General features: G+C 52.1%; 1 protein-coding gene across 2 annotated transcripts; it reads left to right on the forward strand.

Moving 5' to 3' along the window:
- The first annotated feature begins 2,223 nt into the window (after positions 1-2,223).
- Positions 2,224-12,806, forward strand: Proz (protein Z, vitamin K dependent plasma glycoprotein). 2 transcript variants are annotated; one of them, XM_037211600.1, is made up of 8 exons: positions 2,224-2,416; positions 4,263-4,426; positions 6,234-6,258; positions 6,884-6,997; positions 8,920-9,051; positions 9,395-9,480; positions 11,387-11,504; positions 11,879-12,250. In XM_037211600.1, exons 1-8 carry the CDS (start codon positions 2,233-2,235, stop codon positions 11,956-11,958), a joined length of 903 nt encoding a protein of 300 aa, XP_037067495.1. In that variant the 5' UTR covers positions 2,224-2,232; the 3' UTR covers positions 11,959-12,250. The 2 variants fall into 2 exon arrangements, with proteins under 2 accessions (XP_037067495.1, XP_028737044.2); XM_028881211.2 differs by lacking the exon at positions 11,879-12,250 and adding an exon at positions 12,300-12,806 and having other exon boundaries at positions 2,232-2,416.
- The last annotated feature ends 2,997 nt before the right edge of the window (positions 12,807-15,803 follow it).

The following is a 15,803-nucleotide window of genomic DNA, read 5'->3' on the forward strand; positions in this document are numbered from 1 at the left end:
CTGCCCACCATCACAGTGTATGACCTTCTCAACCGACTTGCTTAACTACCTTAAGACCAAATGCCCACAGCCATAGGCACCACACACACACACACACACACACACACACACACACACACACACACACACACACAGAGTGGGACAGGAACTTCAGCCCCTCAGCAGGTGGTTTAGGTCAGGGGGCCCAGACTCACAAACTCCTTTGCTTGGCCAGAGAACCCTCACTCTCCTCTGGGAACAAGGTAACATAGAATTGCTGCTACCATGCCGTCCACTGGAAGTAAAGAATCCCTGGAAGATAGGCTAAGATCTTTAACCCAGATCCAAGCCAAGGCCCAATCCTATGTTGGGCTGCCTCTGAGTGTGTCCAGGAGTCTTCCTGGTGAAGGCACACGGACTCTGCTGAGCTGAGTGTTGAGTGTGCATGCAGCCTCCCTGAGTTGGGCTGTTTGCTTAGTGTGCATGGGTCTTCCTGAATGAGGCTGAGTGATGAGTGTGCACAAGAGTCTCCCAAGATGGGCTGCCTGGTGAGAGCCAATGGAATTTCCCTGAGTTAAATTTGGTGTTGAGTGTGCATGGGCCCTTCTTCCTGAGCATGCTGTTGGCTTATGAAGGACTAATAGCGACCCTATCCCCAAACACATGAGCCTTAGCCCTGCTTGGATTAGGAGACTCCAGAGGGGTCTTTGCAAAGCCTAAATCCTGGCCTTATCCCAGACATTACATTCTAAGTCTCTAGAATGAGCCTCACCCCAGAAGTTTCTGGAACTCTTCCAGACACTGTCATGCCACCAAAGCAGGTGTTCAGGGCACATCTCCGCCCTCCAGTCTTCCATTGCCTCTGAGCCCCAAGTTAAATGTTTGTGGGAACCAAGCCTACTTTCAGTAAATAGACTTTTTTCCCCCAAAAGTTTTCCTATAGTTTGCATTTTGCATAACTTTCCTAAGCAAAGTTTAAAGGTTCCAGTACAAAACCTCCCCCTAAATCAAGAGCTGGACAGAGTCCTTTGTAAACAGATTTTGCAAGACTGGGGAAAAATCAACAAAAACAGCACTTGATTTCCTAGAACCATAATGACCGAGAGTGAGGCTGGGGTCTGAGCAGAGCTCACCTCCGCAGCCACAGCTGGCCAGTGTTGTGGACACTGGAGAACACCATGTCGTGGCCCGTTGGCCCTACCTGCAGGTCAGGAGTGGGAAGACCACGATTTCACCCACCTCCATGGATGGACTTTGTGTCTGTCCTTAAGAACAAGAACTCCCTGGTCTCCAACAACCCCAGGACAAGGTCAGCACCCACACAGGTCCCGTACCAACAGAAAGACAAGCACAAGAGTCTGTGTGGGTGTGGGGTCAGCTCATGGGGAACCTGAGTGGACATTGAAAAGGGAATTTACTCACGAGCGCATCATGTTAGACCTCGCTCACCACTACAAACATTAAGAGAATCACCGATAATTTCAAAGCAAACAGAAAAGCCAGCACCCAGATCCTGAGTGTCAGGGCCGAGAATGGGAACCCCAGATTTAGCGAGGCATCTCCCCTTGTGGCTGGCAATCAGGACCCAGGATTCCTGTGGTGCTGGTAATGTGGGCACAGGCTCCCTGGGGTGTGATGGGACCCAGAGTGCGGATTCCCAGAGCAGATGGTGACGGTTTCTAGACTGAGCGCAGAGGCAGCCTCCTCGCTCAGCTCTGCTCCTGATCCAGAAACAAGACCTAGCCAATGGCAAGAGAAAAGACTTCCTTCCGAATGGAGGAGGCTTTCACAGAGGCCGCGCCCCTCCCAGTGCTGAGGAACGTGAACCCCAGATGTCTTTGGTGTTTTTTTGTATCCTGGATGGACTGGAGAAGCTGATTCTGGGGTAGACACGCTGTCCACCCGCCTTCAGACCTCGCCTGCCCTGCTTACCCACCCATCTTCATCTGACATTGTCTCGTCACCACCACCACCCACTCCCCCCCGCCCCGTCAATTCTCTGGGCCCTTCCTTTGCAAGGCTACACATTCCTTGTGGTGGCGTCCTTCCCCCTCACGGCTGGGTCCGGACCCAGGATGGCGCCTTGCAGGGAAAGAAGGCCACCTGCACAGAGGCGCCTCCACCGTCCCCTCCATGTCTACCTTCTCCTCCCACCCTGGCTGCCAGTAAATGCAGGAAGGGAACAGAACGGGGGTGCATCTCCTACACAAGCCCTCAACATCTCGGTCCACGGGTCACTCACTCTAGCCCTCTATGTGTTCTGAGGCACACGTTGACCACTGGGCCTCCCAGGGCCCTGGACTTTGTCTGTCTGCAGACTTTGCCCTGCCTGGGCCAGCCGGGCTCTGGGTCAGCATGGCTGGCTGCGTCTTGCTGCGCCGGGGCCCCCTCCTCGCCTTCACCCTCACCCTTGTCCTGCACCAGGTGGAGCTTTCAGGTAGGCACTTGCTGCTTTTTTCTTTTAAAAACATTTTCTTTCTTTTTTTTTTTGTATATTCTATATCTTTCATGTAATACAATTCTATAGTATTTATCCTTTTTTTCGAATGTAAAAACATTTTATATACAACTGCAGGAGAAATAATACACAGATAGCCTGAACATAAAACAAAAACATTTTGTTAAAGCTGGGACCTCATTCTATAGCCCAGGCTGGTCTGGAACTCACTATGTAGTTCAGGCTAGTTTCGGCTCTTGGCAATCCTCCTGCCTCAGTCTCCTGAGTGCTAGGACCACCAGACCTAGCCATCTCCTCCTTGGCATAGCCCCAATGGTTCTATAGATGACACTGTCTCTAGGGGTCCTAAAGGACAAGCCACATTCTCATTCTCCCTCCTGAAGGTCGGTATGGATCTCATTGCCATGTGGTAAGAACTGTTGAAAGGGACAGGGACCTGTCGGGCCAAGGGCAGCCTAAGTCGTGCAGGACAAGACCTGGCTGGGCACCCCTTAGCCGAAGCTGGGCTGCAGCCTGTCCATCTAGATGTCGGGGTTCTTGTTCTGTGCCGAAGGACTGCGGGGGACAGGTAGCCTGAGTCTTGATCCACGTTGCTCTTTCCAGCCTGTAGTTATCTAAGCCTCCATCCCAGCCTCCGGGAGTGTCTATGCCCTCCTTTCCCCAACCCTGACTGCAGCCCACGGCTCCTCCGCTCAGCTGTGGTTCCAGGCCGCTAGCCTCTACTCTCTCTGCCTCCCACAATCCCTCCATCCACACCTGACATTCCTCGTCACCTGTCACTTCATGTGTAACAGTTTGCTCAACGCCAACTCCCTGTGAGGGTGGAGCCCACACGGACAAGTCCTGTACGCTGGCTCTAAGCACTGGCCCGGGCCCCTGAGCACGACCAAAGTTCTCAGAAAAATCACTGTTGTCGGGTTGAGCCCTGCTGAGCCTTTGTGATCCACATGTGCCCCAACTTTAGCCAAACGGGGCTTCTTGGTACCTTGCATACTGGTGTGGGGGAAAGACAGCTTGCGTACCTGTCCTTGCCTTATAGACAGGTGCTGTGACCGGAGTGCTCCTCGTGAGCAGGGCTATGTCTCCAAGCCCTGTGGTAGCATCACTGTCCCTGGGGTGGATACAGGCATCTTGGCACATTAACACCCAACTGTGGTGCGGCTCTGAGAAACCGTCCTCTCCCCTGACCATTGCCCAAAGTATCCAAGGTGGCAGCATGGGTAGGAGATGCTCAGAGCCCAACAGTATCCTGTGAACGGGCAGGAAGGAGAACTCTGTGGATCTGAGCTCTGTCTGAGGGAGCTCGCCCACACTCATGGGAAATGCTCCAGAGGTGTCTGTCTCGGTCAGCCTGCTCAGGGCTCTTTCCCACCATGGAGAAACCACTCAGTCCTTGCATTCCTTTACTGGGTGTTCACATACAGACACTCTCCACTCTCCGCGAAGCACCTACCCCATGGGTCTGCCCACAGGTGGTGAATTTTTGCAACACCGAGATTGGAAAGTACCAGTGTAGATAATGTTGAAGCGAGCGGTGATGTGCCTGTCCCAGATCATGCTTTCTGCGTGGACCCTCACCTACTGCAGCTAACTGAGCACAGCCTCTCAGGGCCTGTGTGTGTCTGCCTAACTCATAAGGGCCATGCGCCCACTCAACACAGAAAATACATGCACAGCATAGGAATGACCAGCTAGCTGGCCGTGATGAGGAGCACAGACCAGGCCCTGATGAACAGGAGGGAACAGAATGCTCCAGCCGAGGCAGCGTGTGAGAGAGGGCTCCCTCTTACACTGCTGCACCCCCACCCCCACCCCCCACCCGCAGTGTTTCTTCCGGCCTCGGAGGCACACAAAGTTCTGGTGAGATGGAGACGTGCTGGTTCTTATCTCCTGGAAGAAATCTTCGAGGGCAACTTGGAAAAGGAATGCTACGAGGAAATCTGCAAGTACGAGGAAGCGAGAGAAGTGTTTGAAGATGATGCCTTGACTGTACGTGAGCCCCGCGAGCCCTGCGAGCCCCGCGCCGCCCCCACAAGCCCCGCGAGCTCCCCGCGAGCCCCCCCCCGCGAGCCCCCCCGAGCCCCGCCCCCCCCCCGCGAGCTCCCCGTGAGCCCGCCCCCCGCGAGCTCCCCGTGAGCCCCGCCCCCCCGCGAGCTCCCCGCGAGCCCCGCAGCCCCCACAAGCCCCGCGAGCTCCCCGCGAGCCCCGCGGCCCCACCCCCCCCGCGAGCTCCCCGTGAGCCCCGCCCCCCCGCGAGCTCCCCGCGAGCCCCGCAGCCCCCACCCCCGCAAGCTCCCCGAGAGCCCCATGAGCCCCATAAACCCCACGGGGCACGCGTGCTTTCTAACTGTTCAGACCCGGCTGTCTCAGGGCACAGGTTTAATTTGCCCATTTCCTTGTGGTGGGGTTGGTGTGAGGCTGACTCCACAGTTGAGAAGGCCGACTTAGAGGTGGGGGCAAGCGGGCCTCAGCAGCAGGTGGGGACCTCACTCTAGACGCCTTCTGCTTGGGCTACCTAGCTGGGGAGGCCTGTCCACCACACCGCAACCAAATCGCCAAAATCCACTGTTGGTACACGCTGGGAGAATTTTAGAAAGACAAAACTCTTCCCTTACACACACATACACACACACACACACACACACACACACACACACACACACGCATGAGTAAGAAAAACTCCCATAATCCATGGTCTGGATTAGGTGAATCCTTTTCTCACACATGCACAGACACTAACAATCAAGTAAGCATTTGGTATTTTTAATTACTCATAAGATTATCAGAAGACAGAGAGAGGGAGCCAAAACTTAGGGAACGGTGACTGTTTTCATGTAAGCACTTCAGAATACAGCTGTAAAATATTTAATAACAGTCTCCCAGGCTGGGGTGAGGCGCGGTGGTGGAGCGCTGGTCTAGCGTGTAGTTCTAGTTCAATCTCTACCTTGGCAGTAATGTTACACGTTAACGTAGCAATATTTAAAATCGGTTGTGGGTAAAACATTGGCTTATTATCCATAGAGTGTTTAAATGATTTTTATTTTATTTTATTTTATTTTTGTTTGTTTGTTTGTTTGTTTCGAGACAGGGTTTCTCTGTATAGCTTTGCGCCTTTCCTGGAACTCACTTTGGAGACCAGGCTGGCCTCGAACTCACAGAGATCCGCCTGCCTCTGCCTCCCGAGTGCTGGGATTAAAGGCGTGCGCCACCACCGCCCAGCTTTAAATGGTTTTTAAATCAGTTTCTTAAAGATTCATACAGTATAGAGGGTCCTTCTGAAACAGCCCATCTGTCACTTAATAAAAGTTTTTAAAGTAGCCCACCCTAAATTTCAATTTGCTGATTTCCTGAGGGCAAAGAGCGATCATGACATCATCCACACATCATTAGGAAGTTCGAGTATGGTTTGGGGACACACCACAAGACTGAGTAGCTCATGTGGATGTCCCACTCCAGCCTCCCCCACGAACCTTTAAAATCATAACTTTAAAAAAGACGGGAATTTCAGACAATCACCAGGCATTTCCATAGAGTGAAGTAGAAAGCAACCAGGAAGGAGATGCTGTAGCTAGCTTTGTGTCCTCACACACAACATCCTCCCTCTCCATGAGACACGGTAAGTAGCCTGGTAATATTCCACCCCTGTTCAATGTAAACAGGCTGTTAAATCACACAGAAAAAGTCCACATCCTCCAGATGAGTGAGTAAAACCCATGTTTTCTTCCCCTGAGTCCATCCATGGTAGATTGAATACAGAAAGACCCCACGGTAATCTTCTTACCTTTTGCTTTGGCAGGAAAGATTCTGGAAACAGTATAATGGTAAGTGCATTCTCAGCTCTCTGGCCTGGGCTGAGACTCAGGACAGTCTCCACTGGGGCCCATGGATTCACATTCTAAACCTGTGGCTCCTGGGACCTGCTGTCTCCCCGGGGAAGGGCATTGGTCCCCAGGCTCCCTCTAGCAAGACCACAGTGAGGCCTCTGCTTTCATTGTGTTGATGTCTGTGAGTTCCTAGGCAGCCGGGGCTCAGAAAACAGACAGGAGCCCTTCTTCACCTCATAGCTCATCCTACTTCTGGGAAGGGCATGCTGTCGGCCAGGAGATGGGCCAGATTTGAGAAATGCAGCTGCAACCCAGATGTTTGTCTTGGGATCTGCTCTGTAGGCTATCCTCAGGAAGAACACGGGGTGGGTGTCAACACAAAGAGAATGAAAGTGAATGGAGAACACTGGGTGGGTGAAAGCAAGGACGCACTTTGAAATGGGTAGAAGATCCTGAGGTGCGTGATAATAATGGTGAGAGATTGGGGGTTGGGGGCACATGACACCCAATGGGACAGGAAGCACCCAGAACTTGATCTCCTCTTCCCTAGTGGAGCAAGCTTAGGATGGTCCTGACTCAAGGAGTCCACGGTGCACTCTCAGAGGCCCTTCTGCTTCCGTAGGTGGTTCCCCATGCGTCTCCCAGCCCTGCCTCAACAACGGGATATGCAAGGACTACATCCGCAATTACAGCTGCATGTGCTCAGCTGGCTACGAGGGCAAGAACTGCGCCATGGGTGAGGCTCCACCCACGCCCAACCCGCGATGGGGGAGGCTCCACCCACTCTCAACCTGTGATGGGGGAGGGCAAGAACTGCGCCATGGGGGAGGCTCCACCCACACCCAACCCGTGATGAGGTTCTCTGGGAGACAGGGCAGCTTGATACACTCATCTTGGGGGACACCTTGGTTCCCCTATTCCACCCCACCCCTAGAAATCACCCACAGGTGCTGGCTGCATTCTGTGACCCACTGTACTACCCTAGCCCTCTTGAAATTTTCATAGCAGAGGGTCTCCTTTTCTCCCCTTTCCCAACCATCCCCCCCCAATTCCACAATCGGCACACAAGTTGCAAGGGGCGCACACAGATGTGTCTGACTGGCATGCCAGTCAGGGATACTCGAGAGAGAGAAAGCAAAGCAAAGGTTCATAAGTAAATAGCCCCCCACCCCCTTCTAAGCTGTAGGGTTTGAATGTAGGATCTCACACAGGCGGGCACACTCACCCACTGATAGCTCAGTCCTTTTTACTTTCTGTCTTTGATCAGGGTCTCAATATACGCCCCAGACTGACCTTGAACTTGCATGGAGCTAGGAAGGGGCTCGGAGATTAAGTATAGTTGAAGTATTCCTGGTCCCACCCGGCTCCCACGGTCCTGCACCAAGTAAACACACAGAGGCTTATATTAATTATAACTGTTTGGCCATTAGTTCAGCCCTACCACTGACTAGCTCTTACGTTTAAACTAACCCATAATTCTTATTTATGTTTAGCCACATGGCTTGGTACCTTTTCTCAGTTCTGCCTTCACATCTTGCTTCCTTTGTGTCTGGCTGGCGACTCCTGACTCAGCCTTCCACTCCCCAGAATTCTCCTCTCTGCTTATCCCGCCTACACTATACTTCCTGCCTGGCTACTGGCCAATCAGCGTTTCATTTATCAACCCAATCAGAGCAACACACATTCACAGCATACAGAAAGACATCCCCAGCAGTTAAGAGGATGGGCTGCTCTTCCCGGTTTGATTCCCAGCACCCACACGGAAGCTCACAACCTTCTATAACTCCAGTCCTAAGGAGATGTAACACCTGCTCTAGCCTCTGTGGGCACTGCACCCATATGGTACACAGACACATATAGGCAAAACACCCCTCTACATAAAAAATAAAAATAAGGGCATTTGCTATATAGTCCAGGCAGGCCTTGAACTAATGATCCTCCCCTCTCAGACTTCAGAGTAGTTGTGATAGACACCTACCTATACCACAAGGCCTGACTGAGAAAAGTCCTTAAACACCCATGCAAATGACCTCATGGAACCAAGGGAATGAATTCCTGATAACTGTCAACTACAGAAAGAAACGCATGTCCCTCTTCCCGTGACTCTGGAGCTCAGAAGCAGCACTCTGGGAGCAAAGGCTCTTCATCCCAGATCTTTGCTCCCAAATCCAGATTCCCACCCCACCACCTCCCTGGCAATGCATTCTGGGTGTCTCACCTCAGCTGCTCCGCTGCCTACACTGGTCTCTGCCCCCCCTCCTGGTCCCATTTCTGCTCTTTGAAGGAACAATCCAAAGACTGCAGCCTTTGCAATGGGAAAGGAAACATCTAGGGACATAGATGCGATACCAGTCAGATATCCAGGACTGGGCGACTCCTCCTGAGGCCGGACAGAGGCGCCATCTCACTGTGTCTCCATGGACATTCCTGGGACACTTGAGTGTGGGAAGCTTTATATGAAAACTGGCAAGTTGGGGAGAATGAGGGCTGTGGACGTAGCTCCACGTTTTTACTTTTATTTATTATTTATTTATCTTTGTACATGTAACATCCAAGCAACACTGGGACAGGCGGGCCAGACCCACGCACAGGTAGACAACAGCGCTGACCATTCCACATCATCGGCATGGCTGGTTTTAGCTTTCTCTTCCTTTTCAGCTAAAAACGAATGTCACCTGGAGAGGACCGACGGGTGCCAGCACTTCTGCCATCCAGGGCTGTCCTCCTACGTGTGCAGCTGTGCAAAGGGCTACAAGCTGGGCACGGACCGCAAATCATGCAGTCCGAGTGGTGAGTTCCTACAGAGGTGGGCCATCGCGCCCTCCACGGCCCCTTCCTTCCCCGTCACGGTTACGGGGTGGCGTGCCGGGGTCAGGGGTATGGAATTGCTGACTCGGGGTTCTGGCCTCCACATGAGAGCAACCCGAGTGCCGGAAGTGCTTTGTGTCAGGAGGCTCATGACTCTATTATCCAAACTGCCCCCTGAACAAGCCTGGGAGCAGGCAGTTCAGCTTCGCTTGCTCCCTCCCCATGGCCCCCAATGACCTCGAGTCTGCCAGCATTCAGATGAGACTTCCGGCTAGTCCACTCGGAAAACACTGATTTTCTTCTCATGTTGCCACCGCAAACGAAGACAAGTGTGCCTGTGGGGCCCTGACTTCCAAACACATCAGGACACTGGAAAAAGACGGCCAGGATCCACCTAGCTTCCCGTGGCAGGTAACAGCATCCGCTAACAACTTCTGTCCTGTTACAAACTCCATCTGTCATTTCCCCTTTCTGGCCCCAAACGGGTGATGACCGAGGGAATTGGGAACAAACTCTTTCCTGAGCTCCGTGGGCTCTCCTGGAGCACAAGCTCGGCCCTCTGCGGCACTTGCTCCACCTCAGAAGTGTGCATTGGTTACGGCCACCAGGCTACGCCTTGTGCCAGAGCCCAGCCAGGGGACATGGTTATCTGTGCACAGCCTCTGATACACACACACACCTCCCCCTCCACCCTCTGGCCTGGACTCCAAGCTGCTCCGTTTCACCTCCTATTTCTCTTTGTTCTCCTTGTCCATTGACCACTTAGAACTGAAGTATTCGGGGCCCACTGGCCTGACAGTCGCTCTGGGCAGTATCAGTCATATCTAGATCGATGTGATTGATATAAACTTCTCCCTGTCCCCAGCTCCATGCCACGCACTGTAGGTCTCAGCTACCTGGCCACTAATTTAGTCTTCGCTTGCTCTGCTTGTGACCCGGCCACACGGGTCTTGCTTTGTCTCGTGGTTTTGTGCCCCATCTTGGCTTTGATGTCCCTGTGTTCCACACTGTTCACCTTATGGGTCACCATGGCAGCCTTTGACCTCTAGATCTTAATGTCCCATAGAGCAACCTTGTTCAGAAGGGTATGGTACTCACCATGCAGGCAGCTAAGAAGTTTCCGGTAGTCACACTAATATAAGTAAAAATGGGACAATAATTGTAATGTTTTAATTCAATCCAAATATACACTAAATGTTTATAAATATAAAATATGTCAGATTTCCCTTTTCTCTATATGTATATATATGAGCAACATCAAATGGACTCAGTAGTGTGTGTGTGTGTGTGTGTGTGTGTGTGTGTGTGTGTAGTGAGGAAGAGGTCATGAATTTGAGAGGGATTTGGTGGAACATACACCTCATAGGTCCGTGTGTTTAGGGCTGACCACATGGGATAACCTATTAGGGGGCTCGTCCCTGGAGAACCCGATTCTTCCTTTCTCAGTAGTCATCAATGGGCTGTTCTTTAAGGGTGGGGCTTGTGAGGTTTCTCCACCCACATTAGCACGTCAGCTGGTGCTGTCATTTATGCAGGTCTTGTTTAGGCAACTGTACTGCTGAGATTTTGTGGATGTGGCTTCCCTGTTGTGTCTAGAACACTTTATCTCACAACAGGCATCCTGGTCTGGGTTTTTTGTTTTTTCCACCTCTTTCCTGAAATTCCCCTGGGCCTTAGGTATAGTGGCTGCATTGAAGATGTATCGATTATGTCTGGGGACCCCACAGCCATTGATTCTCTGTATTTTGACCAGTTATGGACTTCTGTGACAGTCTCCATCTGCTGCAAAAGGAAGATAGAACTAACATTTATCAGGCTGTGCCTGACCCCAGCTAGGCCTGGCAGTGTGAACATGGTCCGGGTGGGTAAGGTTTCAGGCTCCTGTCTTTTTTTTTTTTTTTTTTTTTTTGGTTTTTCGAGACAGGGTTTCTCTGTGTAGCTTTGCGCCTTTCCTGGAACTCACTTGGTAGCCCAGGCTGGCCTCGAACTCACAGAGATCCACCTGGCTCTGCCTCCCGAGTGCCAGGCTCCTGTCTTAATCTGCTGCATCTAATCTGATGTGAATCCTACAACCCACACCCACTCAGCTTTACTGTTCTCTAATCTTACACTGATCGCTAACAGCCATTTTCTGTTTTTTTTTTTTTTTTTGGTTTCTAGAGACAGGGTTTTTCTGTGTAGCTTTGCGCCTTTCCTGGAACTCACTTGGTAGCCCAGGCTGGCCTCGAACTCACAGAGATCTGCCTGGCTCTGCCTCCCGAGTGCTGAGATTAAAGGCGTGCGCCACCACTGCCCGGCCATTTTCTGTTTTTTAAAGGTCAAGTTAACAAATTCCGAAGGAAAGGACTTCTGTGGTGGTGTTTTAATCCAGGAGGACTTCGTGTTGACCACAGCAAAGTGCTCATTACTACACAACAACATTAGTGTCAAAGCAAGTAAGTATTTCTTCCATGAATGTTATAAGATCTCATTATAAATAAAAAAAATAATCCAACAGGAATAACATGGAAATTTTTCAACTAAAAATTTTGTTTCTAAAGCAAGACATGAAATAGCTTCAGTAACACCGAGGTAGCTGTAAAATCACAAGCATTTACAGAACAAGACGTATCTAGTAGAATGTGGACACAGTGAGCCAATGCTAAGTAGCATCCAGCACAGGCCAAATCACAGCAGTAGAGCAACCACCTGGACGAGGAGGGCTGGCTGAGAGCCAGAGGAGCTGGGTTCAAATCCCTCCTCCCTATGATCTTGGGCTGCAACCTTGGATCATCTCAGGGTGTATCTGTATCTCATTTTCCATCTCCAGAGCCTGGACAATCATTTCTCCCCACTGGGAAGTTTCCATCATCAGCTATGGCTGTGCTCAACAGCAAATGTGAGCTTTGAAGCGAGCATGTCTCACTCTTTACCTTAAACACTCAGGCTGAGACTCACCCTGAAAGAACTAACCACGTGATGATAAGTCCTGAGCGGCCATGTTCAGACTGGCCTGGCGACGTTCCTCTTCGCCGCTTCCTGTTTTCTAACCAGCCCCCACACTGTCCTGTGTTCCAGAATAAAAATCTGACTCTTTTAGAGGACAGTGTGAAGAGGCCAGGGATATGAGTTGACCTGGCCCATGCTATGATCTGCATTCAAGTCCCAGAAGAACACTGCCTCTCCCCCATAGGGTTACACTGAGAAATCAGTTCCTGGAGACTAAGTCGGTTGGTTGCTCACGATTTCAGATGCTGGCCAGCGGATTGGCATCAAGAACACTCACGTGCACATGCGCTATGATGAGGAGTCAGGGGAGAATGACCTCTCACTGCTGGAACTAGAGAAACCCTTGCATTGCCCCAGCTCAGGGCTCCCTGTCTGTGTCCCAGAGAGGGACTTTGCCGAGCATGTCCTCATCCCTGGAAGAGAGGGTCTCCTCAGCGGCTGGACACTCAATGGCACCGACCTGGATACCACACCCATGATGCTTCTGGTCACACAGGAGGATGAGGAGGAATGTGGACGGACCCTGAATGTGACTGTCACAACAAGAACAAGCTGTGAGAAGGGCGGCGTGGTGACTGGGCCTTGGGTGGAGGGGAGTGTGGTCACCCGAGAACACAAGGGGACCTGGTTCCTCACGGGGATCCTGGGTTTGCCGCCACCGGGGCGGTCACACGTGTTCCTCCTCACCACAGTCCCAAGATACTCAATGTGGTTTAAACAGATCATGAAGTAACTGAAATCCAACAACGTGGCTAAGAGGTGGTAAGATTCTGTTAACATTGGAAGGCGATGTCTCTTTCCCTGGGACTTTAAACTTCCCTTTATTCTTAGGATTTCCATACACACACAATGAAATACAACCCCACTGCTGCTCGCCTTGTATTGCCCTCACGTCTTTTTCTGATGAACCACTAAGTCCCAGCAGTGCTACCTCCTGTGCATATGCGTTACGATGGGGAGTCGGGGAGAACTTCTCACCGCTCGAGCCTGAGAAGCTGGCTCCAGCCACCTCTGGGTGTGGTGTGGGGCAGTCCACCGGAGTGCCCTCCCCCAGCAGTGTCAACGGCCAATCGCGCCTCAATAAGGAGTGGGGCATGGAGAATGACCCACCCACCCACCCCATCGAGGGCAGAATCTCATCTGGCCTGACCTGGTGCAGTCTTGAACAGGTCACCACAGCGGCTGTGAGTCTGGAAGTGAACTCATCATGTATGTCCGGATTGAATGTCTCATGGCACTCCCCACCACTTTTCAGCTCGTATATTCTCCCTGCTTCTCGTCCACAAAGTTCCCTGGGCCTTGGAGGTGAGGGTGCGAGGGGATGGGAGAGCTCATTAGGATACTCCATTCAGGAGTGAACGCTCAGTCCCCTCTTCTCAGCCACCGGGACCAGTTATACATCTCTGCATTCACTGCTGCCTATTATAAAAAGGAGCTTCTCCGGCCAAGCTGGAGAACAGTCCAGATCCATGGGTGTAAACACCAACACTTAGAAGACGATTTTTAACACGGCTGTTCGGCAAAGCAACAACGGCAGCTTCTACCCTAGGGCCTGGGACTGCCCCGGCCAGGAGCTTTTGGCCCAGATTCTAGTTCCAAGCATGAAATCCTGCAGTGGAGCAGGCCTCAAACTCAACCAGAAAGCAGTTCACTACCCCACGGTGGCCATGCCCTGACTGTGCCAGTGGGCACATCTCGGCGGGCACGTCAGTGTTGGGGACTGGGGTCCAGCACCGGGTTGAGACCATTGATGCCTTGGCTCCGCTGCAGCGCACACAGCACCGTTCAGCACCATGAAAGTTAGCTGGCAGGGAGTTTCCCGGGTCATTTTCATCTAACCAGAGGCCCTGGGGGGGGGGACGGGACTGGGTATGTTAAAGAAAATCAGTGTCCGTCATAAACCAGCTGAGTTACTGGGCGGTGAGGGGCTGTGAATGCATGTGGTTGTCACACGTGGTCTCACACACTGGAACAGACATCTCTGGGACAGAGGCATCTCAATTACCAATGAGACAGCAAAGGCAGCCTAATTCTGACCGTGCATGGCCCAGTTGGGAGAGAGAAGCAGAGTTAGTATTGGAAGACAACCGTGGGCCTCCTGGTAAGGCTGTTCTTAGACACTCTAGGTGAAGAAAAGCCTCTCAGCTCAGTCACGTGGTGAGTGAGGCTGTGCCTTGGTACCCTCATCTGAGAGGAATGTGACCCTGCCTTTAGTCCCAGGACTTGAGAAGCCGAGATAGGAAGCTCCCAAGTGTGGAGATAGCCTAGGCTGCAGCGTAAGACCTTGTCTCAAAATATAAATTGTAAGAGGCCAGACTAGTGTACCCCTAGGCAAGAAGTAGGTGTGAGCATCTGATGTTGATGTAAACTAGCCACAGCAACACATGGGTCTGTGTGTCCAGAAACCACAACTCCACACACAGGATGCGAGACAGCATACAAAGATGCTACACAGAGGTCATTTCTTTAACTGCCGGGTTCAACTATTTATCACTTTGAACCATCAATGCTTGACTTGGGATGTCACTTTAATAAACTACCTGGAGACACTTGAAAATTTGATTCTGTTGTTACTAAACTCAAAAGACTGGAATCCAGGATGCTCATAGGAACGTCAATGTTTGAGTCACTGCAAGGATAACTTTATCAGAAGTTGGGGTGCTTAAGCACCCTGCTGAATAGCAGGGTCAGCTTTGCAGGATAGCTCTGCATGAGGGCAGTGCCAGACACGTACACAAAGGAGACAGGAAGGCAAGCTCAGCCCTGGTGGATCTCACCAGCTCTGCCAGCTAGGGGCCATCTCCACTGCCAGACGGCTTCTCTGCACACCGGGCTGCTGGGCGGACATGACCAGGGGCATACAGCCACGGTCTTACTGCTCCTCAGCCAATGTGTGGCTTAGGTGGTGTTCTCAGCCAGAAAGTGATACAGCTTACGACCCAAGGCCACACAAGGGACCACTTCCTTTGGCCCCATCCTGAAACCCAGCTTCAGCTGCCACAAGGACCCGAGCTGTCCACCCACATCCCACTGAGCCTGGTGTGTCCAAGCCCACACCTATCACAGGAGTGGGACACCTTCTAGTCCCCAGGACCATACTCCTCATCACGTGGAGCAGAGGCCAAACCCACCAAGTGCTGACCAGGCTTCAGATCTGGGCAATCTCAGGGTGCTGGGTGGTTTTACCGCTGCAGGATGCTGACGGGGCAAGTCCTGCTCCCTGGGCCCGTGGAGGACACGGAGCTCCACCACAGCTCACCTGCACAAGGACAGCTTCTGAACATGACAACTTAAATAGGTAGCCTTTCCTCCTTAGTGTACTTCTCATCGACAAGGGGACCGTAAGCCTCCCACGGGCACACCCAAGCCCTTGGAGGGGGACGCAGAGGCGAGAAGAGCATCGTGTTCTACCAGCATGGTCTACACAGAGCTCCAGCCAGGCTATGTCTCAGGACCCCGCCCCAATAAACAAATAAATGACACAAAACAACAAGCATGCTAACAGCACCTCCACGGAGGAGACGCACACTCTAAGAAGCAGGGAAGTTTCCAGTGCGGCGGGAGAAACTTCTGCTGAGGGGAGAGGAAGGGTCTCTGCAAGTGGTGAAGTTAGACGCAGCTGCAGAGTGAGGGTCGACAGCACAGTGGCTGCAGGAGAAGGGAAACATGCAGAGCAAGGCCAACTGCAGCTCAGCAGAGGCCGTCACCAGAGCCGACTGCCAGGCCTTGGTCCTAGGCCCGCAGCC

The sequence above is a fragment of the Peromyscus leucopus genome, chromosome 17, assembly GCF_004664715.2.
Source record: "Peromyscus leucopus breed LL Stock chromosome 17, UCI_PerLeu_2.1, whole genome shotgun sequence".
Classification (NCBI taxonomy): Eukaryota; Metazoa; Chordata; class Mammalia; order Rodentia; family Cricetidae; genus Peromyscus; species Peromyscus leucopus.

Excerpts from the sequence above, each read along its gene's own strand:
- Proz (XM_028881211.2), top strand. The coding sequence starts at position 2,233 with ATGTGTTCTGAGGCACACGTTGACCACTGGGCCTCCCAGGGCCCTGGA. Across the intron at positions 9,481-11,386 it reads CACCTAGCTTCCCGTGGCAG|GTCAAGTTAACAAATTCCGA; the intron begins GTAACAGCATCC and ends TGTTTTTTAAAG. Across the intron at positions 11,505-12,299 it reads CAACATTAGTGTCAAAGCAA|ATGCTGGCCAGCGGATTGGC; the intron begins GTAAGTATTTCT and ends TCACGATTTCAG.